The 25,453-nt window shown below is 41.0% G+C and overlaps 1 protein-coding gene across 2 annotated transcripts; it reads right to left on the reverse strand.

Annotated features, from left to right (window-relative positions):
- Positions 1–1,087: 1,087 nt before the first annotated feature.
- Positions 1,088–23,820, reverse strand: rab11fip5a (RAB11 family interacting protein 5a (class I)). Of its 2 annotated transcripts, XM_068338788.1 has the most exons (6): positions 20,466–23,820; positions 11,090–11,601; positions 9,851–10,433; positions 5,572–7,989; positions 3,648–3,789; positions 1,088–3,528 (listed from the first exon to the last, which is right to left on the reverse strand). In XM_068338788.1, exons 1-6 carry the CDS (start codon positions 20,828–20,830, stop codon positions 3,271–3,273), a joined length of 4,278 nt encoding a protein of 1,425 aa, XP_068194889.1. In that variant the 5' UTR covers positions 20,831–23,820; the 3' UTR covers positions 1,088–3,270. The 2 variants fall into 2 exon arrangements, with proteins under 2 accessions (XP_068194889.1, XP_068194890.1); XM_068338789.1 differs by lacking the exon at positions 5,572–7,989 and having other exon boundaries at positions 20,466–23,810.
- Between the last annotated feature and the right edge of the window lie 1,633 nt (positions 23,821–25,453).

The raw sequence follows: 25,453 nt of genomic DNA on the forward strand, positions 1-25,453 counted from the left end.
TTGCATCATGGGTAATGTCGTTTTTTCCGGTGTGCTTTGCCTGGCTGAGATGTCGGCCGCTTTCAGGTCCCTTCATATCAAACTTTTTGTTTTATTAATCATAATATTTGAAAAGAGGGTTAAGCATCAGTTTTTATAACTACTAAATATTTAAGTTTGTTTTTTGTTATTTTAGTGTTCGTGGAAGCGCTGATGGAAGGAATTTAAGAGTCTAACGTAGCCCCCTAGTGGTGATTTTGATTTAAGGCGCTTCCTTCATATCATCTAGGACTGTCAAATGTTTGTCTTTTTCATTCAGGTTTAATTCACAATAATTAAAAACTAAAAACGATAAGATTTATTGGTATTGACCTTTCATAAAAACGTGTAGCAGGAAAGACCTTACAGCAAAGTGATTACAGGGTCCAAGTACTTTGCATAAGAAAGACATGGCAACAACATACCATATAAATAGGGATAGAAAATTAAGTTGAACTTATTAGGGGATGGTAAACGAAGTAAAGATAAACTAAGCTAAGGTTGAAAACACAGAATAATTGTTAAAATAATATGAATAGCATACAATTAAAAATCAGGAAATATTAATATGTTTTAGAAATATTTAGTATCTACAGGCAGTGTGTTCCAAGGCTTTGGGCCATTCTTATTAGCAGTCAAAAGTAGCAGTGTTCATGTGGAGGAACGTGTTTGTTACTATATTAAATTTCTAATTACGAGCAATGGATCCACTGAAAAAAAGTAAATATTTAAGGCATAAAAACAAAAGTGGCATAAAAATAACAAAAGCTCTACTCATTAACTACAGTATATCTTATTATTATTGTTATATATCAAAAAACAATTTATCTGTATTAAAAAGCAGATTTTAAATTTTAATTCTCTTAAATCTTAATGCTAATAAACAACTAATCTAGTTCATTCATTCATTCAGTTGTATAAATCTAACATATTTGTCATTGCATACTGCAAATTGAATGAACACAAAAAAAAAAAATCAACAACTTGGATAAAAAATACAGCTTACGATCAGATACAAATCTTGTAAACATAAAAATACCACCCCCAAAGAAAGATTTACAACCAAGCATTCGGTGAGCAAGAAACACAAAATATTCTTTATTAAATATACAAAATTTGTGAAACAGAATTGCATCACGAATTGTAAACTTTCCAATCTTAACAACTACCTTAATCACATTCCACCAGCTACACAGTCAAAGACAAAATACAATCAGTTTGAACTTAAATAAAACCTCTGAAAATGGAAGACATGAGGGAGGATGTTTATTCTTGCGCTTCATAAGTGCTGAGTCACATTTAATATGTCTCTACAGTCATCTATGCACTTGATATTGAGATCGCACAGCAGAATTGAGATGACAAGATGCTTTTTGGATGCTTTTGTATGCTTCAAGCTCACCAGAGAGTCATCATTGTGGTGGCAGAGTGATTAAATTACAGAGCTATTCCGAAGTGCAGCACGGTGAAAAGTACATATAACTATCCCGACATCTACGGACAGGTACAGTCGAGATTTGTTCTGACGATTAAGTAGTGCAAGAACATCCACAAATGCTTAAAGTGGCATCAAATCGGAATACTTTACGGTGAATCAATTGGCTTTCAAGGCTTTTTTTTTTTTTGGCATTTCACAAGAAACCACTATTACTGCTCATTTTACATTGGTATGCATACTTGTGCAGCGATCCAAACATAACAAGGTATGAAAAGAAAGCAAAACATAAAAAACAAAAAAAAATGAAGATGGCTTCCTTTATTTCGAAATCTGCTTCAACCCAGAAAATGATGTGCTAGACTCTTAATGAAAAACAAAATAAGGCAGCATTTGGCATTTCAACACAGCATGTATGCTGTAAAATGCGGTTTACGTCCCTTTTTTTAAACACCTGAAAGCAGTAGCGATGTGTGAGTGGTGCCAACATGTTGGAAGAAGTATTGTTTGATTTTGATACTGACTGGATACTGTCTTCACCTGATAACACCTGACCCACACACGGATCAGCTAGCTTATTAGGATGAGCATTATGGGTAATCTCAAGACATTCCCATCAAACAGAAACAAAAGATAAGGAAGGAGAAAGCGAAACATAAACAGCACTTCTTGTGCGTTAAAAAAATTTGAACTATTCACTTGCTGGCTAAGAACACTTTTGAACATTCATAATCTACGATGAACTTCTAATAACGTGCATGTGACGAGGACTAATTTGGCTTGTCGCTTCAATAACTGGTCAGAGCACTCAATGTCATCAGAATCATTCAGACACACTTCAGGGTGACTGTCCAGAACAGCACAAACACCATCTGGAAAAAAACTGAAGCCACTCACATAAGTGTGAGTGAACACTATGACAAATGGTGGTGGTTTTGCATGAATTAATCCTCATTAAAATATGGATACTCCTATAAATAAATCAGTTCAGATAAAGCTCAGCATTTACTTGTTTTTAAGCCACTTGAAGCCAAAATGGGTCAAATTTTTTTTATTCTGGTGACTACAATGACAAAGAATTAAAAACTTTACTTCTCTAATTGGAATGGATCAACTCTGGATAAATCCAAAGACAAAAATGCCCAAAGTCATAGTTTCTTCAGCCAGATTCAAACTCAAAGAAGTGGTAAATTTATCCATTAACTTACTGTATTGATAAATTATTAATCATTTCTGGTAACTGACATCTTAGTGCTCAGCTCTGAACTCCAAACAGGAAAATGTAATGAACCCCAGGGCTCGTGGGTTTAACTTCAATCTAAACCTTACAGCTAAAAGAATGGAAGGAAATTTATTTAAACAGATGTAAGTTTTGGTTATTGACCTAAAATATGCAAAACCACCAGAGCAGTCGTCGTTTGCTCTCTTCCCTATGGATCTGTGACGCCTTCTAAAAGAAGTTAAACTGCCTGATGAGACGGGCCAGACGTACATCTACTGAAACTCCACCGTTTCACTCTTTTGTGATAAGATGATAGATGTGAGGCGAGAAAGAAGAATCGATGTTCTGCCATCACTGAACTCAAAACCAACTGGCTGTGTGAACCTGAGAACCCTCTACATTCGAAAACCGTAGCAACCAAACCCCCTGGACGAGGCTGCGTGTCAGCAGGCCATCTGGAAAACGCGTGGAACATCTCTCAGTGCCTAGATAGTCGTATCAAAAAGGACAGCATAGCAGTGAAAAGACTAAAGAGCTGTTGTGGAGCTTAGAGTGAACAGATACGGCTGAACTGCAAACCCTTTGACCTCCTTCGTCACTTCAACTTGGAGCGCACTTGCAGCAGAGTGGGCTTCTGCTCCATGATGCGCACCAGCAGAGTGTCAATGTAGTCCTCCAGATCTTTGATCTGCGGCTTCAGCCGCTTCAGCTCCACCTCCCGCTTGGCGAGCAAACACTTCTGCTGCTCGAACTCCTCTTTCTGCTTCTCCAGCTCCACCTCCCGCTGCACCAGCAAGGCCACCAGTTCGCTGTGGTTCAGGTGGTAATAGGAACCCGCTCCTTCCACCACGCACTGAGGATGCAGAAAGAACAAATGATTACTTCTTCATATAATCAGTCATCATTAAAAATGATGTGTTTCTCCTCGAGATCCCGCATTTGAAAAGAGTTTTCCATTCTAACATGCTGCACCTTCTTCCTGTCCGCGTCCTGCTCGCCCACGCTGCCCCGCCCCGGGTGGATGGTGGACTTGAGCTTCTCCAGAACAGACCGGCCCTCGGTCCGCTTCTCTTCAGCCAGTGTGGCAGTGGTCAGGGGCTTCACCGGGTGGGGGCTGGACGGGACGATAGCATGCAGAACACACACACACACACACATACACACACACACACACACACACACACACACACACACACACACACACACACACACACAGTCAGGGGTCCCATGTAAAATGACAACACCCATGTGGTTAAATACGGAAGCCTTCAGGTGATTTAGGGACCGTCATCCTGGAGTTCTTTGATATCTGTGTGTTCCATTCATTCAATATGAGAACACGCATTAAAAAAATTGTTTTAATGTATTGGATTGGAAGTCAGGAGATGATTTGTGCAAACTGTGATTTTCAGAGTAAAATCCTTTAAAAGACTTCTTACAGGTTTCTAACTTTAATACAATTTACTTTCGGCTATATGTGATCTAATTTCAATTCATTAATACTGCATTTTAATATTTTTTGTGTTTTTTAGTGAAAAAAGATTTTGTCAGTTATGGCCCAAAACTATTAAACAACAGATACCAGGAAAAAGAGACAATTAATATTTTTTAAACATACATATCTCTTCATTTAAGCATTTAACTAGATACTAATTTTCAGTCTTCAAATCATTTGTGCTTTGCTTTCTGCTGCCACATTATTTTATTATGTGTTTGATTCTATGTGTGCTATTTATACTTAAATTCAATAACTATTCTTTCTTTTATTTTAATTTGATATAATTTCCATTCTTATCCCCGCTTCCTTGTCTAACCCATATGTTTAAATGTATTTTTTATCCCTGTTTCATGTTGTCTCCCTGTCATTTTCTATGTGAAGCATTTGCTGCGTGTCATTTCTTTGTTGAAAAACGCTTTGAGCTTCCTTTGTTGCATTTAAGGTCAAAAGAAACTGTGAAACAAATCACTGCTAGTTAAACTGAGGAAGTTATGTTAACGCTGGAGCCATTGTGCTTTTATTCTGAAAAGCACACACAACACAATGCTTATTACTTTTAGGCTTTGATAGTAAAGTCAAGCCAAAGAAATTCAACAAGTAAAACATTTCCTTTTCAGTAAATTAAAATACTTTTAACAAAAGTAGTTAGATCAGGTTCTCTAGATTAAACACATAATTTCAGCAGAACAGATTTTCCTTTCGACCTCCAGGATGACCCCACACATTGATACTACCCATCATCCATTTCAAATCCCACAGTGTTAAAGTCACCGATCAGGAGAAAATGAGGTTTGACATGTTTGAGACTCCCCATGACAAGAAACCCTGGTGAAAATTGAAATTAAAAACTTAATTGCATGCGTTAATGCAATTTAATATTCACAATTGTGTTAAATACTTTATTACCCCAAAGTGAAAGTGGAATGTTGTCAGTGGCAACAACAACACCTTTTTTGCCTCGTACGAAGCTGGGTTGTGGATTTCCAGCAAACGGGTGTGGTTGTGTTAGAACACTAACTAGCCCTCCGGGGAAGGGGGATTGATGTGTGTGTTGGGGAGAGGAGGTGTGTGTGTGTGGGATGATTAAGGGCAAAATAATTACTGTTAATTGGCCTGAGACTGTTGTTCCCCAATCGTTAAGACAAATCCAAGACTCACACCAGAAGCTCAGGAGGACTACCGTTAACACCAATATGTACATGTGTGTGTGTTGTAATGAAGTGATGAGGAAGAGAAGGTCACACCACACAGGAGAAACCTCTTGAGATTCGATGCCACAGAAGAAAAGCAGGCTGAAGCAGAGCGGCAGAGGAAGACTGAAGAGTCAACAGGATAGGAAAAGGGAAAAAGTGCTTCCCCTCCACCTTTTCACCAACCACTGAACACGTTCAACCTCACCTGCTCTGCTGATTGGATGCCCGCTGCTCATGCTGGCTCTCCTGTGGCATTGGTTGGGGCATTGCAGCTCCAGCCTTGCTGGGTGGCGACCTCGCCACAGCATCCGCAACGGGAGGGAGGGAATGGAGTGCTACAGGGGAGCTGCTAATCTCAGGAGTTAAAGAAGGAGTTAAGGAGGTTAAAGAGGGGTGGTCAGGGCTGGGCTGGGGCGAGGGCAAATCCTCCTGTATGGCACCAGGATCACTTCCAAAGGAGGGCAGGAGGACCTCGTCAATGTTGGGTGTCAGGTTGCCCTCAGACTGTGAGCGTTGTAGCATAGAACTCTCCGTCTGAGGGTATTTCAAGAACTCGTCACATAAGACATGCTTCGCCGATGCTATTGGGAGCACTTCCAAACCAAAGTCAGGTCCTATCATGAAACTTGGCTCAAGAGGTGCCGTGCTGTCCTCCCCTTTACAGAGAAATTCTTCCAGTTGGTCAGTGCAGTTGATTTCTTCATTGGATGGTTGGCATTCTTGGCCCAGAGCAGCACCAGCAGCATTTTGCCGAATCTTGCTCAGCTCACCACAGAGCGTCGAATTGACAGAGTGTGACGTCTTGTTCGGTTCAGAGCCGCCCGAGCACATCGATGACGGTTGAGACTCGCAGGTTTGGTAGTCCTGGGAGTCTACGCTCAGATAAAAGCTTTGGAGACAGCTGCTGCTGCTCTGATTGGACACTTGAGTGTGCAACAGTGCACTATCAAAGCCTTGGCTGGCGCTGTTTGCTATATGACTTGTGCTGAGGAAATCTAAAGCTTCAAACTGTATGGGAGACTGTCTGCTTGCATCCTGCCCCCCTAAACCCTCAATGGGCAAGTCCAGCAAACTCTGACTGGCATTAGGGGAAGAGGTTATGATGTGCAGTGATGGGACAACGCAGCAAAGGTCATCATCTAGAGTTGTAGTGGTCATCAGATCTGTGGTGTCACTTGGACATTTAGCAGAATCCTCCACAACTTTTGAAAGAACATCTGAAGTAATGATTAAATCGCCTGTTTTCTTTTCATTTTCATCCTCAGACTGTAAACAGATGTTGGTTTTAGCTGCCTGAGTCTCTCCGGTGATGATCGTTTGCTCTGAATTAGTGACAATCGAGGCCTGTAGTGCTGACGACCCTTCCGAAATACCAATATCTACCTTTTCATCACCGTCTCTGTGGTGAATAACAGTGTTCTGGTCAAGAAGATCTAAGGACAAATCGTTTGATGTGTCAATGTCATCTTCACATTCTGAGGACTTTTTTACCACAGCCAGTTCGGAGGAGTTGTCAAAGTGGCGAATGTCAAAGTTCTGCACCTCTGCCTCCTCGGAAGACGATGCGGAGAATTTGTCCGAGTAAGACGAGACACAGGAGAGGATATCTTCTTCTGCTGAGCTACCGAGACCTGAAGAACCAGGATCTGAGGAGCTGGTGTCATACTTTCCAGATGAGGTGTGACCAAGTGGTTGATGCATATTAATCTGTGTTAAATCATTTGTGTTAGTAGCACTGTTAGCATTGTTAGTGTTAGCATAAGCAGCCAGGTTTTGGGACTTAGTGGGGGTATTTGATGTGATGTTGTCACTCTCAAAGCTGGCATGCTCAGGGATCGTCTCAAGAAATTGTGTAAATGAGTCAAAATGATAAGCGTTAGCGTTGGTCGCCTGGCTGGTGACTTTGTGAGCTTTAAATCCACATTCTGTGGCAGCTTGATGATATGACGCATCATTCCCACTTGTGTTTGGACCAACATCTGCTATGGGTGGTGCTGCTTCCTTGTTACAGTAGAGTATCAGTGGATGAACGTTCTGCGGTGTTTTGCAAACTGGAGTCAATTCCTCAGGAGACTGCAACCTGCCAGCTGCAAATGCTTCAAATGATTCGTCCCACTCTGAATTCAGGTCTGGCTCCACGGGACGCACGAAAGGGTTGGACGACCTCTTGAACAAAGTCGTTGCCCCCTCAGTGGGTGTAGGAGGAAGAGGTTGATTCTCAACTCTGGCCATTGGTTCCTTGTTTGAATCTGTACCGGCGACGGAGTGTTCGGCAGTCGGGTTCTCACAAGTGTGAGTGGGGTTAGTGTTGCTCGTCTGTGGAAAGAGATTGTCTATCGGGGGCCTGGAACTGGAGAGATAGGGCAGAGGAGGCAGTAAAGGTTTTAGCTGCGGAGCCATTAGCATGTCTTCATAGAAAGGGTTGTGTTGGAGGAAAGAGAAGAAAGGGTTACTGGGGGGTGTGGGAGGTGAGGTGCTCTGTGAGTGGCAGAAGGGGTTAGAGTGGTGAAGGGGAGAAACCGGGGAGGCGGGTTCTATAGGGGGACTCGTGGGGTGGCGACTGAGTGGGAAGAGTGGTTGATGGGGGTAAGTGCAGGGCTCTAGTTTAGGTGACACCACCAGGCTGTGAAAGGAAGGGGACACAGTCCTCTTGATTAGTGAGGATTACTGACACCGCTGGATGACAGGCCAGCCTCAAATGACATGTGGTAAATTTATTATAAATGAACAACCATTGATGAACAGAGTTTAACTCGTTTAGCTCTGCAGCACCCAGAGCTCCCGGCTCATTCGTCTTTGCAAGCTCTAGAGATTTTTGAACCACTCATGGTACTTTCACATTGGTCATGTGCTCACCTCCACTGGAAAATGAAAATGCCTTCATTTAGAGTTCTCTGGATGGATAAAAGCCCAACATTAACTAATAATTTTGCTCTGGTTGAGTCTCAACCATCTCGTGATGTCAGTATTTACGATTGAGGCTTTCACTCTCATCTTTGTTATCATTCATAGAAAATTACTGGAAGGACAGGGAATGGGCAAGGTATAGATATTGTACAATTTTGGGGCAGATCCAGAGAAAGGGAGTGTAATCCAGGAATATTTAGAACTTTCCTTCGTGCTGTGAAAGCCTGTAATCAATTTGAGTAGAATTTTGTGGAAGGGCACCTGTGCTCTTTTCTGATTATATAAATTTGAAAGCCATTCTCGTCCATATTTTATATAGTTTAAATGAAGTAGTTTCTTTTTATTCAGGCGTTTATCTTCTTTTTTTTAATTAAAAAGGGTCCGAGGCACTACAAACCACAAATTCTCATGTATTGTAAGAATAAATGGAAAAAAGTGAAAATTAAATGAAAATTCCAACGCTCTTTACTATCTACTATTAAAGATAAATAATAAAACTGGTATAATAGTTGAACTCAATCATATCATGTTTTCCTATTGACAAAACACTGACTTTTTTAATTGGTGCATGATGAGATGGTTTAAAAAGGAAGTTGTGGGAAGATGGGAACAGGGATTGCTTCATGCTGCTGATGCCAACTTGGCACTTTTCCACAAGGACGTAAGGCCATGTGGTTGTGTATCCTGTATTAAGGTATTGAGTGTACTATAGTGCAGAACAGCTGACATTACTTCAATCAGCAAATGCTTATCAGTCCAATATTGTGTTTAGGCTGGTTTTATAGAAATATTACAGTACGGTCTTTAAAATAGATCGATACATGAGGTAGAAAAAAAAAGGGTTCTCGTTCTTCTTCCTGGACAATAATGCAAAAACAAAACCCAGACGCACAAATTTAAATGTACGCAAAACCTGTAAGAGATCAGTGGTCATGATGATGATTGCTCCTGAACCACATTACAATCTGCACAAGGCTCCGGCTCCATTCTCCATCTGCATTGCAGATGCCTCCTGTAACCAGAGACCAGGAGCTAGAGAGGACATGCAGAGCCGGAAGCAAAGTCTTGTAGGTAAGGAGGAAGCGAAATGAAATTGTAATGGCTCCACATATGAAATCTGAACATGGAATTATAAATGCAACTTGTTAACTGTATCTCATTTTAGGGAACTCAGCAGTTAAGACAGGAAACCGTCTCCCTCAGATCTGACTACTAACATCCACCTCACAGTTGATGTCTTGCTAACATGGTGCTCCCTGTTTTCGTAATCTGGTGCTGGTCGGGGTATTTTTTTATTTATTTCTCAGAGCCAGGATGGCCATTTTCCCTTGAATCTGCTCATAACTGTAAGCTAAGCTAATCACCTACTGTCTCAAGTCCATATTTTTCTAATTGATTGATAGAATAATAGTGAAAAACGATGTCTACAATGTTAAACAATTGCTTCAAATTTAAGTTGGCTCTGAGAATTTTTCTTCTTGATTCAACCCCTAGTAGTATTGATAAAATAGTTGTTCACCTATTGATGGTGAAACAACTTGGATGAATCTTTCCTGTGATGACAGTGTGCACCTCACCTGGGCTTGCTGTGCGAGTCCTTTGATCCAAACCACCCCCTGGGTTTCTCCTCAGCGGCGGCGTGAACCCGTTCGGACTCATCCTTGGGCTGACTCTGTCCTTTCCCTGTAGACTCGCTCCTCCCCTGGGAAAACAAGTTCTTCCTCTGTTTTTTACCCTGGATGTCCCACTCCACCGTGGGGGAAACCGCTTTGAGCAGAATCGGCCCCAAGTTCTCCTCTTCTCCTTCCACCGACATGGGGCCGCTTTGTTCCAGGGCCGCCACTATGGCTGCTTTCTCCTCTTCATCGGGTTTGTCAAAAGACCAGCGACGGCCGTCCCCAACAGGACCTTGGGGGACGTTTGTTCGTGGGCTGAGATTCTGGAGAGACATGGATAGAGGCAAAGACTTCTGCAACAGCCCCGGGCCTAAAGAACTTGGAGGTTTTCCTGAGCCCGGGTCCAGGGGGGGAACGTTGTAAGCATGGCTTCCGTTAACGCACACAATGCGCTGAGGCACTGCAATGGTGATCTCTCCGGTGTCGTCACCAAACTCACATTTGAGGGAAGAAGACGACTTGGGCGATGTCTCTCCGGTGTGCTCTGCAACGCCAGGCACGAGGAGAAGAAAGGGGAGGGAGGGAGTGTGAGAAAAGATGGATGCAGGTAATAAACGACTTCAGTGACACTGTTGTTTACAGCTGGTTGGTATTTCTGGTAGATATAGCTACCAGAGTGGAGCTGTGCAACATCTCTTCAGTCCAGGTAATTACTTCGCCACAGATGCTATGTTTTCATTCTACAATGCAGACGGCGCCCAGGGGAGCAAATGCCTCCATAAAGTCGATACAAGCGTCAAAACATAGCAGTTCCACAGGTGGGACTTTCATTTTAAGTTAATTAATTCTTTGCAAGCACATTATCAACTTATTGCACAACAAGAGATACAAGCACTTAATGACCTTCAATGAAAATCTATCCGGTGCAGCGTATTAGCTGATAGCAACACCACAAGGGGCGAACAATATGGATCGTAGCATGTCCTCTATTCATTTGTGATGATTTAAAAAAGGTGGAATTCATTTTGAAATGATAAATCCACTCCACACCCCAAAAGAAAAATGTGAAAATTAGATAAATAGTTAATATTCCAGTTACAGTGCTGGTTTTTGATTGGGCCGATGATAAGAGTGTTTTACTTTTTGAGCTTTTACAGGAAGACTCTTGGGAAATACCGTTGTGTCTTCACGACATCTCACCTGGGCTGTTGTCGGCTGTCAGGTTGCTGCTGTTGCTGGGCGAGTTGGACAGGTCGGAGACCACCACGCTGATTCCGGCCGTGGGGCTGAGGCTCCCGCCACGTGACGACGACTCACTGCTCTCCGAGCCAAGCGACGTGCTGGACCGCGTGTCCGAGGACTTCCTCAGCTTCCCTCTCAGGAAGAAGGTCCTCATCTTGCTCCGCCGGACCTCGCCCCCTTCGTCGTCCTCGTAGTCCTCCTCCCCGCCTCCGTCGCTCGGCAACCGTTGCCGCATCCTGCAGAGAGACCCGTAACCGCCTGGTAGAACGCCCGTCGAGGAGTCTTCGTCGTTGGATCTCCTCTTGCCCCTCATGCGCTCCTTCAGCTTGCCAAAGGTGGAGGCGCCCTTGTCCTTCATGACCAGGTCGTACATGCTGGCCGTCAGGTTGTTACGGGTGAACTGGATCGTGACTTGAATGTCTCCTCGTTCCTTCTCCTTCTTCCCAGTCTTAGAGTTGAGCCGGTACCACCTGCATCAGACAAAGGAAGATTAGGAATTAAGAAATGGGATAACCTGGAAAAAGACATAACTATCATCCCACAATACCAATATGGTTTCGGACCCGGTAGACATCAAAAATGGAGTAAATCAAATTATGATTTAAATAAAGAGATGTTTAAATACAACAGGCCCTCTGAAAAACAGATCAACCCATCTCAGATCACCAGAAAGTTTACCATAAACAAGAAAATCTCATCTGGATTGTTGTGACTGAGAGAATTTCCCCACCCAGCATGTGGGGAACGAGGACTGACATCGGCACCTGATACCAAGACCTGCTTTACTTTTTCACTTCCTGAGCCGCTGAGCTATTTTCACTTCACACCATGACCACAGAGCCTTTACTCTGTTCAGCACCAGCAGCCTGAGCGACAGACGAAATTTGCTTTAACATAAAAATATGATGGATAGATTCAGATACACTCTTTTTTTAAATTCAGTTTCAGGAAATTTTAATTTTGCCCTTTGTTTTTGTTGCAGATTAATTTAACATCAAGTCAATAAGCAATAAACTACAGATTCTATTTCATTTTCCATAGGACACAAATGACAAAAGAAAGTGGTGCCTTAATAATTTTATTTCATTATTAATATTATTATTTAAACACGCTGATCATACACTTTAAATGAAACTAATAAGTCACTGAATCAAACCAACTTTTTTAATGATGTTATCTGCTTGTGAAAATCATGAAATTCGACTGATTCGACTGATTTCAGTCTTTACACAATTATAACACAGGATGTCAGACGACTTCATGAATAAGTAGGGTGCCTCAGTCTGTTGAGTCAATAAGAAAATCTAAATGTCACACTTCGGAAAGTCAAATGTGAAAAGGAAGTACGTTTCGAGATTAAATGTCACAGATTAAATTTGAAAGCTGCTGCACGAAAGAAAACGGGTTAAGGAGAGGAAGTGAGACCGCGGAGAGGAACTTCAAACATTTACTGCACAGCTACCATAGAAACCAGTCAAACCAAACACAAAGCATGACCAAGCAGAAAATATGGACAATCATTGGGAAAAATCTCATAAACTATAAATCTTTTTATCTTGTTTAAAAGTTCTAAAAGGCCTTGAGGTAGCCTGCAAACAGCTATTTGGCTTGACATGTAAACATGCTTTCGTTATCATGGCTAACACGTACTAAGGATGGTTTAGCAATTAAGTTGGACGAGGTATCCTCCTTGTCATAAAATAAAAACTTCACCAAATGATGCACAAAAAAATGTTAAATTAGCACGACGAGCGTTTTCTTAAATTCCCTGCATGATCAGTCTTTCATATTCATACTTCGTATTGTTTAACATACAGAATTAGCTCATTGTTATCTGGTTATATTCCCTTTCAACCATTGTTATATGGCTACCATACTGCTAACATTGTAATTTTAGCATGCGACAAGATAGTATTAGCAAAATAAAAATTTTGAAATCATCCTTCCATTTAGGATTCATATTATGACAATATAGGTACATGGTCAAATATTACTGCTGTCAAAACGGGCAGGTGTGACCAAAATTATAACAATAAGCTGACAAACAAGCTGTAACTACAGACAGAATATTAAACTTAACAACAAATCTAAATAAATGTAAAAATTTTGTTAAAATAATCAAAAGAAAGCACTATATATTTATTTAAAATAGTAGAAATACATCCATTTATTGATACCAGAAAAGACTGGCTTTTTAATAATGTATTTAATAAAACTCCCTACAGCAACATAAACCTAGTATCCAGGAAACGTTCAGTTCTAACATGAGGCTTTTGATTATATAGGAAAAGACACAGGAAATTTCTCTGCTCTAACAAAAACACTGGCATAACTGTGGTCTGCAGAAGGGAGAAAAACAAAGAATTCACAGCACAGGCTGTTTGTTATGTAATCATCATTCTGCTACCGACCTAAAGTTCAGGCCTGGGTAACACCCAAGAAGAATGCCAGTGAAAACCATTAACAAATAGACTCGTTCCAGTGTTGCTCTGAGAATCATGACTAACAAGCAGGTGGAGTCCAGGGAGGATAGAGGAATGCTGTCGCTTTTTATAGATCCACAACAATCATTACGTCACACACACAGAAAATACACAACAATGGAAATGTGCCACATGGATGGACTGAGGAAATGCAGGACGACTTCCTTAACCAAACCACATATCGTCCATGGAGACAAGTACCACTCTGATGACGTGGTACATCTGGTATTTTACATCACAGTATCTCATTAAATCAAACCCTCTTGTCAGATTCTATGTAAGCAAAGGAAATTCCTTCCCTCTGGAATAGCGTGATTTGTTTTTAATAGTTGGATTCATATAAAATGGAGATTCTTGGTCATGTGTCTAAAAATGTTCGCCAGAGCTGCTACCTCAAAAGACTTTTAGGTGTGGACTCGAGTTTCACATCGATGCTCCAACAATAGTATTACTCCTCCTCAGAATTCAGCAGTCAACACCCTGTAGCCAAGGTGGGGTTCACATTCCAAATACGAGACCACAGAGATATGCATTCATTTTTCTGCTGCAGTTCTAAAGCTACTACTAGCATGACCACACCAGGGAATGTAGTTGTAGACATTGTTCGTGAAAACAAATCAAGAATCCTCCCTCCATTTCTTCAACGTTGCATGTTTTGAGAAGACAAAAATCAGCAAATGTGCAACATGTTTTACATTTGTGTAAATAGAGTTTGACTCAGGAAGATGAGACAACACTAAAATTGTTTGAATCAATTAGTTTCTGCACACTAAAAACATTTCAAAAGCCATTTTTATGACTTATAAACATCTATTTCTTTTTGAGGATGCTGCAAAAATAGTTTACAGGCCTATTTACGTAGATACACCTGCATTCCTCATATGAAAAGGCCTGACAACAACAAATGTGCACAAAAGTAAAGCGAACATAAGGCCTAAATAGAGAAATTGCACAACAGGCAAAACCAGCAGCCTATATTTTAAAGCCCACATACTCGGGGCACAGTGTGAAACTGAAAGAACCCAGTTTTGCAAATGCATCATCCCACACAGATGGCTGCAGTTCAACGAGGCAAACTGTGCTGAGTGCACGAAGAATCTTTAGACTTCAGGATCAAATGTTCTGCCTGTATTTTGCAATCTGTGGGAGTCTATTTAAATTTTGTTTTAAAATCATCCCATTCCAGAGCAGCAGAGCATAACTGCATATCAGCTAACACATCTTGAAAAAACAGGATATCACAACACCCCACCCCATCCCAGCTGATCTAACCCTCACTGTGAAGTACATAGGAGAATTCTCTCTTCCAGAAGCTACCATCTCATTCTTACAAATCTTCCAAAAGTCTAGGAATATTAATAAACTGCTCTTTATGTCAGAATAGAGCTAAAACTTCCTGACAAGAACGCTTCAGACCTATTTCATCCAGCATATATTCAGTCCCTGTGGGGCCCTGTGAGCAAGAGAGCTATCAGAGTCAGACAGAAGAGACTCTCTGAAATAAAACCGGTGCCAAGGGCACAGGATCTGTGTCAACTGTGGAATTTAGCTGTGTTCTTTATTCATGTTGGTATTTTAGTTTGTATTGCTCTGAGATAGCTCTTGTTTTTCCCAAGGATTCAGTGGGGTTGTCATGAGGTTCAAGGAACTCTGCAGCATAAGAGAGCCTGACGTACAAAGAAAAGAACCTTTATCAATCTCTGCAGGAGCAAAAATACAAAAACGTTCTTTTATTTTAGGCAGAGTAGCACTTTAGGGTAAAGGCTAGCATTCCCAAGCCAATGCAACAAAAATAGCAGGTATGATTATTTGTTTACTACCTTCTTCTTCTTTTCCTTTCGGCTTTTCCCTTCAGGGGTCGCCACAGCGAATCAATTTCCTCCATATAGCCCTGTCCTTTGAATCCTCTTCTCTCACACCAACTACCTTAAATGACTGTTTTTGCATATTAGTTCCATGATCAAAAGGTAAATGGTTAGATCTCTGGCTCGTCCTCCAACTGTCATTGTGAAAGCTACTCAATCCCTTAATGCTACAGTTACTGCCCACCTAGATTCGGGGTACCGGTCCAAGGTTTGACAGTTAAAAGGCAGTTTTTCCTAGCGGACAGACAATAATCACTTATCAATGAAAGTGAGCAAATGTAGAGGCATTTTATGAACCACATTGCAGGTATCTGGTAATAACCCACAGTACTGGACAAAATAAAATGCTGGCCTCGAAGAAAAAAAACAGATGAAGGTTCATTCCATAGGTCCTTCAAATGCATGTTTCAAATTCCATCACAATCCGTCAAATAGCTGCCAAGATGTTTCGGTCTGGAACATAATGGTAGACCGACCATCAAACATACCGGACAGCCGATGGACATCCCTATAGAATGGAAGGAGCACAGCTACAAAGGCTGCAAATGAAAAAAAAAGAAGAAAAAAAAGCAAACCAAATAACACAAGCACTAATTTTAAAGAAAAACATGGCATGAAGCAAAAGAAAAGTGTCGAGTCAGACCAAATACAACAGATAATGCTACTTCACAGCCTAAATCTCCTCTCGCAACATTGCAATTAGAACATTGGAGGCTTTGAGGCTTTGGTGTTTGACCAGTTACACAGATATTGGTCAAAAAAGGGGGAAATAAAAAACATTTAGATATTTGGTGAGCGTGAAGTAACACCTGGGCTCAGCAGACATCAACATTCTTGGAGCAGTCTCTCGCCGACCACCTCTGCTGAGAAATCCAACAGCTGAAGAAAACTACAATCCACTATCGCCAAAAGCTCTCAATGACATCCAATAATGTCCCAAGAGTGGCAGTTTACTAGCGTGAGATATCAAGCTACTGAAAGAGAATGCGAGGTCAACAGGAGGTGCTTCTTCATCTGAACTATCTCGTAGTCTTTCAGTGGTATAAAACCAGAAAACCCTCCAACAGGATTGTGGGTAACACTCCTAATGTGGCTTGGATTCCTGCAGACAGGCCACGAGACCCAGACCACATTCCACATCTGGACGCGATGAGCTCGAACGTCACTCCCAAAAATTCTCTAACAACTGAGCATTGTACCGCTCCCCTACAAAATACAAAACTAAAAAAGCAGGGACCAATCGATTCATGACTGATGTTCCACGAGAAAACAAGCTGGCATTTCATGAATTCATCCCAACTTTACGTCAAGATTCATTGACCTTCTTTAGAATCGTTCTGTCACTAAAGGCCACAAAGGTTCATATCAGATTCCTTCATGGACTGATGTGTTGACTAAAGCTATTTATCATGCCTTTCAGCTGGACTTCAACAATTTTGAGGGACATTACTTTTCCTTTATTGCATCTCTAATGTCAACAAGATCCCTGCATGCCATTGAAGTGAGAAATCCTGGGTTCAGGCTGTAATTCAGTTAAAAAATATCCATAAGCAATTAAGAGTTCATTTGGTGGTTTCACATATTATTAAAACAATCCTCTTGAATTAATGAATCACTTTGGTTTTGGAGTAAGTAGTCTTTGAATCAAAATGTTTGTTGTTTAAAAAACATGTGTTCATACTAGCTCAGCATTGTCCGATTTGCTGCATTAGCCTGGTATCTATTTAGCAAGCTATGATTGCTCTGATCTGAGCGGAACCTGGTACCAACGGCACTGAAGACAAGACAGTTAAGCCTGCAGTGTCACAGTAACCTAGATTTGTAAAGCACCTCTTCTCGTCTGTCAGGAACAATGCCCTTTACCTTGTTGACACCTCCTCTTGTCTGCACCTCTGTGATGAAGCCAGATAGACTGATGGGAGGATTTGCACTACAACTACACGGCTTTTACATGGGAAGCTATATGCATCCATGCATATCCTGCAACCTATAGGATATTTTATTGACTACAATCTGAGAAATCTCTGCAGAACTAGCTGGAGTGCATTTATATGATGGAGATGGCTTGGCAGGTCAGGCGGTTATATAACTGTAATGTCCATTAGACAGCATCCTCTCTGCAGTCCAACTGAAGGTCTGTCTGCTCTTAGCAGAGGATTTTTCTGGTCGTACACAGACATGGACAGTCTGTCTGCTTCGCTCAGCAGATGGAGGTTCAATCCTAATGCCTGCACTAACATTGGTTTCTGAAACTGCATCAAAGCCTCCCACATCCACAACATGGCATAACACCTGGATCTCAAATGAGTGGTTATAAAACACCAAAATAATCAAGATAAAGATATTAGTACAAGAAGAACCAAAACAATTCCACAACCCTGCTATTCAGAAAATGTATCATCTTGGAAACCTAAAAAATATGTATGAGAAGTACAATATTAAACAAAAGTAGTTCTACTTAATTCTTTCTAGTCTTATTCTACAGTGTACAGTTTTTCTGACTGAGAGGCCATGCAGGGGAATTCACCTAACACCCACCTTTCCAAGAATCTGCTCTGTGACAGCAGCTCATCATGCAAACACATCACGACCACTGCATCCTCCGGCTACACCCGTTTGAGGTCATTTTATAGAAAGTGCTGAGTAAAGATAACATGGGGGTTGTGGGACCTATGGGTGCCCTTCAGTTGGATTTAAGGGGTCCCCAGTCAAAGGAGAAATAGGCTATGATAATAAAGATTACAGTAACAGATTAGTTTTCCTTGTCTGATACTGTATTTTGGTGATCCAAGTAAAATGATAATAAACCAAACACATTTCATAAGAAGCTGTTGGCTAGCTAGTTAACCAAACCAATGGGGACGCCTAAGAGAGAAGATGCCAAAAAGAAGCCAAAGCTAGCTGTTAAAGCAAACCAACAATAAATTGGTGTTTCATAATGGATGTTGCCTCAATGTTGGCCTGCAAGTGATAAATGATCAGGAAAATTATTTAGTTTGCCAATGTCAACAACTTCCAATTTCACAAGCTGGAAAAAAAAAATCAATGCTACCAGACTTAACCATTACTAGCTAGTTTATCGATAAAATAGTTTCAATCTGACTCAATTTTAAAATTAGAATCTTGTAAAAGGTTGATAAATATTTATATATGTGCAGCTAATGACTGTACACACAATGCTATGCAACAAAAAAAAACAGTTGAACTTCTATTAAAAATTCCATTGAGTCACATCTGGCTACTTAACTTTAAAAGTTTAACAACTACCGTCTTTCTTTGGTCAGTTTCAGCAAATGGACAAAATTTGTTTGATAAAACTTCAACCCATCTCAGGAAACACTGCTGGGTTGGTTGCCAGTTAATAAACTCTGACCCAATCTAGAGTTACATCTCAGCCTTTGTTTCCACTGAATGATGTTGATCAGATGTACAGTACAAATTCTATGGAAAGAATGCATCCTAGAGAAGAAGAAGCATATCAACCTGCTGTATCTACATTTGCTCTAATATACAACCCAGACCACGCTGTCTTGTTCAGATTTAACAAACAAAAGACTTTATAGCGATGAGACAATAGAAATTATTAGGATCGTATCTTCTGAACACAACCGCAACAGGGGTGAAAAGATCATCATTTTTAGGCCGGAGCTACTTAGAACCAACTCTTCATCGCTGTTAGAGATGAGCAGTTTGATGAGTTGCTATAGAACAAAATGATCCTTTCATTCTCAGACATTTCAGTCAATAAATCATCCTCTTTAAAATAAACTGTCTCACAGGCGTCAGGTAACACAAAAACAGCTGTTCTAGCCAAAATGTTGGCCTTGGGTTTTGTCAATGATCCCTGACAAGATGTTTTTGGGTTTTCATTACAGTTGACTCACAAAAGCAGGAATCTGCTGCTACTGACCAACACAGATTTACTGAATACCACACCGAGGCATTGAATGTACCAAGATACCCAAACACAGACTCATCAACATCACTGACTTTAACCTCCAGGTGACGAGCTCCTCCAACATTTACAGTCCAGACACTGATAATCCACCAAAAAACACTACAAGGACATGGTTGATTCAAACACTTTTTTTGCTTGGTCAAATTGAACAATTGCTGGTGTCATTTTTATTAAACAAATTCTTTTTTTCATATTTCATTGGGAGAAATCAATCATGTGACATCAAATTTCGCTGACTACTGCCTCAAGTTGACCACAGTGTATTGCCATCGCAAGAAATGTTCAAGCGTGCAAATATAGTGTTTTTTTTCTTGCTGAATGCAACAAGCTTAAACTTGTCCTCTGGAAGGTGTTGAAAAGAGTTATGGGACATCTGTGACATTAGGAATGGATCATATAACATTTGGGTTCCAGAGAATGTGGCGTGCCATCTGTCCCTCGAAATAACTCCACCAAGATGACATTAACAGTTAAACAATGGTACAAACCGACTTGAAGACTTGATTGTGAAGTGTATGCATCAAACTTTGCCTCTGGGCATCTTCTCCAGGGGTGGTGTAAAACAACATGTTATGCTAAAAATACCTTTCAGATCAGGGATCTGTTCTGATAATCCCTAAAACTGGAACAGGAATTAATCCCCTTGCACTACGTTATGCCTCAGCTATTGGGGAAAACAACATGTGAAACTCCCCTTCAGCAATGTGGATACCCTGAGGGAGGTGAAGTTTCTGGAAAAGGGGGTTTTCAGCCTCGGTGAGCTGTTTGGATGAGGTAGTTACGGGAGGGGGAGGGTGTGTCTGCAGGGCCCTGATGCAGCACCACAGATTTGACAGCTGGGTTTAAAACACAGAACAAACTGGATGGCAGGAAAGAACAGAAAGACTTCGATGAGTTCAAAGAACATGGGAAAACACACAGACCCAGCACATGCACGCCTGTTTTTTATCTATCCCCTTGCACACACGCCATGCAAACACACACACACACACACACACACACACACACACATGCAAAAGCCAACTTACTCGTTTTTCACGCATCTACTCTCCTGGAAGACTTTATCCAGCTGGATCAGCGCCTGTCCCAGGAACACGTCCAGCCCGATGAGAGCCCGGTGCATGACGGTGAGGACCAGCTCGTTGCTACCGGCCGGGGATCCGCTCTCCAACACGCCGGGCTGCAGATCGAACGTGCACTCCTCCTTCCACTCCGGTTCCGTTGTCTTCTCGGCCACGCAGGTCGAGTATTTCTCCTTCCCCAGCTGGATGATGGTGTACACGTCGCTGGTGCCGTGTTTGCCCTTGCCCCGTAAGCCCCTGCCTCTCAGCACCGTCACCTGGACGTGCGTCGGTACCCATTTCTGGTCCTCCTCTCCGGTTAGCGAGGACATGTCCCACCCCGCCGCCGCCGCCGACACCACGTCCACCTCCTCCTCCGCCTCCTTGACACAGACAGACCGACTGACCTGCCGCGCTCACCGGGACGAGGTGAGGCAAACGCCCGAGACGCGTTGGCTGCTTCCCCAGCCGCGTCCTCCCTCCTTTGCCCGGGCGGAGGAGTCACATCAGCTCCGGGGCGAGCGGGCGGTGCCGCATTATGGCTGCTCCCTACAAAGTTTCCTCCGTCGGTGGTTGTTGTTTCGAAGCCCGCTCGCTCGGTGCGTTTCGCAGCCTTGTCTGCTCTGCGGCTGTGGAGGCGACCGTCCCTGCCTCCCTCCTTCCGCCGTGCGGGCCTCTCTGCGGGCAGCGACGTCACGCCTCTATCCTCCTTCTGCAGGACGACGAAGTTCAGCCTCGGCTCAGCCCAAAACTGAGACCAGTCCCAAATGTAGGCTCGACTTCCGTCCGACTCCGTGATGACTGGACATTTTGAAATCTTCTGGACGGAAATAGTTTGGAATCTAAGTTTAAACAACATTATGTTTAAAATAGATATGGAAGTGGTCTGAATTGCTCTAGATTGAAGCATGGAGTCCAACTAGATTGGGTTACATTTTTTTTATTTTACTTGAGGAGGTCATGTGATCCCATATGTTTGTTTGTTACCTACATCATTTTCTGTACAAGTTCTGGTTATTTTTGGATAAAGATAATTTGACTCATATTTTATTGATGAGGCCAACAAATATCCATCAAGAGAATGTCATTCCAGATCTTGAGATCCAGAGCTTTTGACATCAAAGAACTCATGAACTCTTGTGAAAATTTGAATATAACGTGTGATCCACCTCATCAGTAGTTAAATTAGCTGTATGTTAGTAGGTTAGCGCTGAGTCACCAAAATCTTCAAGTCTCCTCTGATGACGGATGAGGACGACTTGTAGTCCTTTGCATTTTCATTCATAGGATATTCTAAGTCATGAAAAGTTAGTAGTTTTTTAATCTTCCCTGACCCTGACCCATCCACCCAAAGGCTTAATTAATTCCCAGATTTTCAGGCAGAAATTGGCAACCATTTTTGGACAAAGGAGAAGAAACTAGTACTAGATGGGTGGTAGAGAACAGAACCCAGTGAGCACCCCACGAAGAAGGGATTAGAGGAAATGGAATAGGGTAGAAAGAGATAGGATGGCAATATAGCGATAGGAATGGTATCGAGTTGGATAGGAAAAGAGAAACTCCTATAGGGATTAGATAGGGTGGGAAAAAAAGGATAGAATGGGTTAGGAGATGAGATTAGATAGAAGGAGACAGGATAAAATGGGATTTGAGTGTAAAGGATGGGATAGAACAGGATAAGATAAGGATTAGCTACAACGGGGAAAGGTAGGATAAATGGGACTTGATAGGGGTTGATAGGATAGGATTCAATCGGATGGGTGATGGATAGAGGGGATGGCATATGATAGGAGACGATAGGATGGGATAAGATGGAAAAAGAGAAGATAGGGAAAGATGGGATTCAGCAGGAAAGGAAGGGAGGGGGAAAGACAGGATGGGGTGTGAGGGAATGGGTTGACTCTATCCCAGTTTGGGCAGGAGGCGGGGTTCACTCTGGACAAGTTGTCAGTTTGTCACAGGTGCTCATTGTTCCTATTAACAAATGGCAATCAATTAGTACTAAACATTAGCATGTTTGCATTTTGTTGTGACCATGTAAGCATTTGTATATGCATTTGGTTCAAAGTTTTTGGTTCACATGTTATTCTTTATGAATCGATATAGAAATAGAAAATGTTTGGTTTTTTATGGTCTAAAAGCTGATGTAAATGTCCGCTGCTTGTTGATGATCCAATTAGATCCAAGATTAAAATAAGTAATAGGGTCAACATACTTTATGTACCTGACACGTAACTTGAAAAGCTGTTGATTAATGAAGAAAAATGGGGAGATTGCTTAAAATATTTAGAATTACCACAAAAATTTGCTTAATGAAAGGTTTTCTCAGGTAAACTGTCTAAAACTATTAAATTTTCTAAACATGTATCCAGATATAGAACAAACTAGTTTTTAGTGGCAAAGAACTTTTATAGAGTTCATTATGTCTCTGTGTTTACGATCTATATGGTACAGGTGGCATAAGACGCCAACTATTGGCACCATTTTCTTCATCAGCACACATTTGAGATTCAATACACTGGATGATACTGTATTTTTGGCACATCTAGTTATTTTTTTCACATGATGGTGTCACTACAGTACATGTTTCTGGAACATAACAGCAGATTATCACATATTTTGTCCCTTGGGTGTAGAAAAAAAGCTTTGCCATATTCATTTGCAGGAACAGATGCACACGATTCTCTGCATATTGAGTTCAGTTTTTGTCACATGTTTTAATTGCTTGAAGTAATGTGCTTGTTGTTACTCACACCATCCCTCAAGCTGTTTTCTGTCTTCAGCTCTGTGCTTAAGCCAGTTAAGTCTTCATCTTTCAGTTGCTATTCCATTTATCCTTTTGTTTTTGTCGCTCCTTCACTTCATTGAAACCCCATTTGCGTCTCACCAGATGTCATTGTGAAGTAAACTTTGTTCCCAGCTGATTTTCCAGCTTCATGCTGTCTGAACTTACTTGATATGGCAGCAAAAGGCCTTGTTTGACCCGGGGTGTGTGAGGTTACATCAGCCTGTGAGTGACTGATGGATGGACTGAGGCAGCTAATGTCGCTGCTGGTGTTGATGAGACAGAGCTGAATTGTGCACAGTTAACATTTGAGAAAATCAATAACCAGTAAGGAATTTATCACCGATTGACCTGAGATACTTCAAATCCAAGTACAGCAATTTAAGAGATAATTAATTTACATTAGAGGTAACTAATTATTTATTTACCACCAACTAGGAGCACTTTGTGGAACAGTTTTGAATACAGTATTCTATTAATTACAAAAAAGCAAGGATTTAAAAAATGCTATTTTGGTGCATCATTTTTATTTTTTTGTCTCTGATAATGAAGCTGAATAAAGTTTTTTTTTCTTGAATGACATTTACTTTTAGATGATTTTCAGTTTAACCAGTTAATGGCTGCCTGTATAAAACTCAGTTCTCGTTACTTGAAGCATACTCACATATTGATTATATAAGCTGGCTATTCGGCTCATGATTCTGTTTTATTTTGTTATGTTCAGTAACTATCTTGGGAATTAATCTTGCACACATAGACAGTTACTACTCAAAGAAGTCAAAATTAGATATGACCCTAATTGGACGGCATCTCCTCAAAAAACAACAAAAACAAAGCAACATGAAATAAAAGTAGACTTTAGGGGGAAAGGTTTTAAAACAGGTTATAGAATCTATACTAGAGATAGTTTCTTACTTGGTATTTAGATTATCTGACTATCACAGGTTTTAAGTTAACTATCTGATAGTACTAGCCGAAATGAAAATTTTTGCGTTAGCTTGTACAGTAAGTGTGTGTGACCAATTCATGTCGACTGCTTAGAAATGAAATATTACTTTGTGGACCAATTTGTGCTGGCTGGGAGAAGATATTCTTTCTTTGCGGATAATATTTTGACATCTGTTCTTTCCACTCAGGTAAAGAACAGATAAATAAACTGTGGCTCTAAAATGGCAGCGATGGAGAGGAAGACCACTTGGGCCCCTTGACATCTTTTATCCATGAAATTTTAAGTGCAGGAAGAGTTTTTAGTCCCCACTTAATGCTGAAGTGTGCTAGAATATTTATTCTTTTATCATTTGTTTAACACCTGCAGCACAAAAGATATGATTATGAATTTAACCATTTAAAAAAAAGAAATTATTGCAATATTAACAATACTCTGACTCCCACATATCCTGTTTAGTATGAAATAAAAATTCATTTAGTAGCTGTGGTCACCTTATTTTAGATACCAGAAATTTATCCGTAGTATTCTTTAGGAAGTTAATTTTCAGCCACAATAATGAAGGCTGAAAATAAATTAGCTTTCAGGGAGTTAGTGATGTAGGGGCCAAAGCAAAGGTTGTGAGAGAGAAAAATTGTAGAGAAGAAAAATGCTCTGAATGGTAGTCCAGTCTGAGTTTATTGAATTTATTGAACTGATTTGCTTTTGAAGATGCTACAGAAATATTTTCTTTTTGTGTACATGTTGCAGTTAATAACTAAAACGTTTTTTCCTCACTTGGACAGCGAGATGTTTGCTACTGATGGAAATATGATGCATTTAGAATAGATTCTGGGTCAATTTTATTTAGATCCCTGTCTGAACTTGAATAACTTGCAAAATGATTTGACCTAAAAGTGACCAATCGTATGAATCCTTGTGAATCATGAAACAACGGAGAGTTCTAAAGGACCCTCATTTATTTTAAGTTGTGTTTCAATTAATGTAAATGTGGAGAGCATTTTCTTTATGACAAGAACAGTGTTAAACTTGTATTTACTGTATCTCCTTCCAGCACTTGCAAATCTCAGATAGCAGTCAGGAAGAGTAACTATGGGCTGCACAGACACTAACTGAGGCTTACAGCGCCCCCTGTTGGGCATCCAAGACAACAACAATTCGATTCTAGCGCAACTCAGTGGCGTCATTTCAGATAGCAGTGAGTCAAACGGTTTATTCTGGATA

This window comes from Antennarius striatus, chromosome 17, assembly GCF_040054535.1.
Source record: "Antennarius striatus isolate MH-2024 chromosome 17, ASM4005453v1, whole genome shotgun sequence".
Lineage (NCBI taxonomy): Eukaryota > Metazoa > Chordata > Actinopteri > Lophiiformes > Antennariidae > Antennarius > Antennarius striatus.

What these genes read in the sequence shown, in the direction of transcription:
- rab11fip5a (XM_068338788.1), bottom strand. Translation starts at nt 20,830, where the DNA reads ATGTCCTCGCTAACCGGAGAGGAGGACCAGAAATGGGTACCGACGCAC. An exon ending in AGTAGATGCGTGAAAAACGA is followed by an intron (nt 11,602 to 20,465) that starts GTAAGTTGGCTT and finishes TGTCTGATGCAG; the next exon opens with GTGGTACCGGCTCAACTCTA. An exon ending in GACTCGCACAGCAAGCCCAG is followed by an intron (nt 7,990 to 9,850) that starts GTGAGGTGCACA and finishes TTCCTTTCACAG; the next exon opens with CCTGGTGGTGTCACCTAAAC.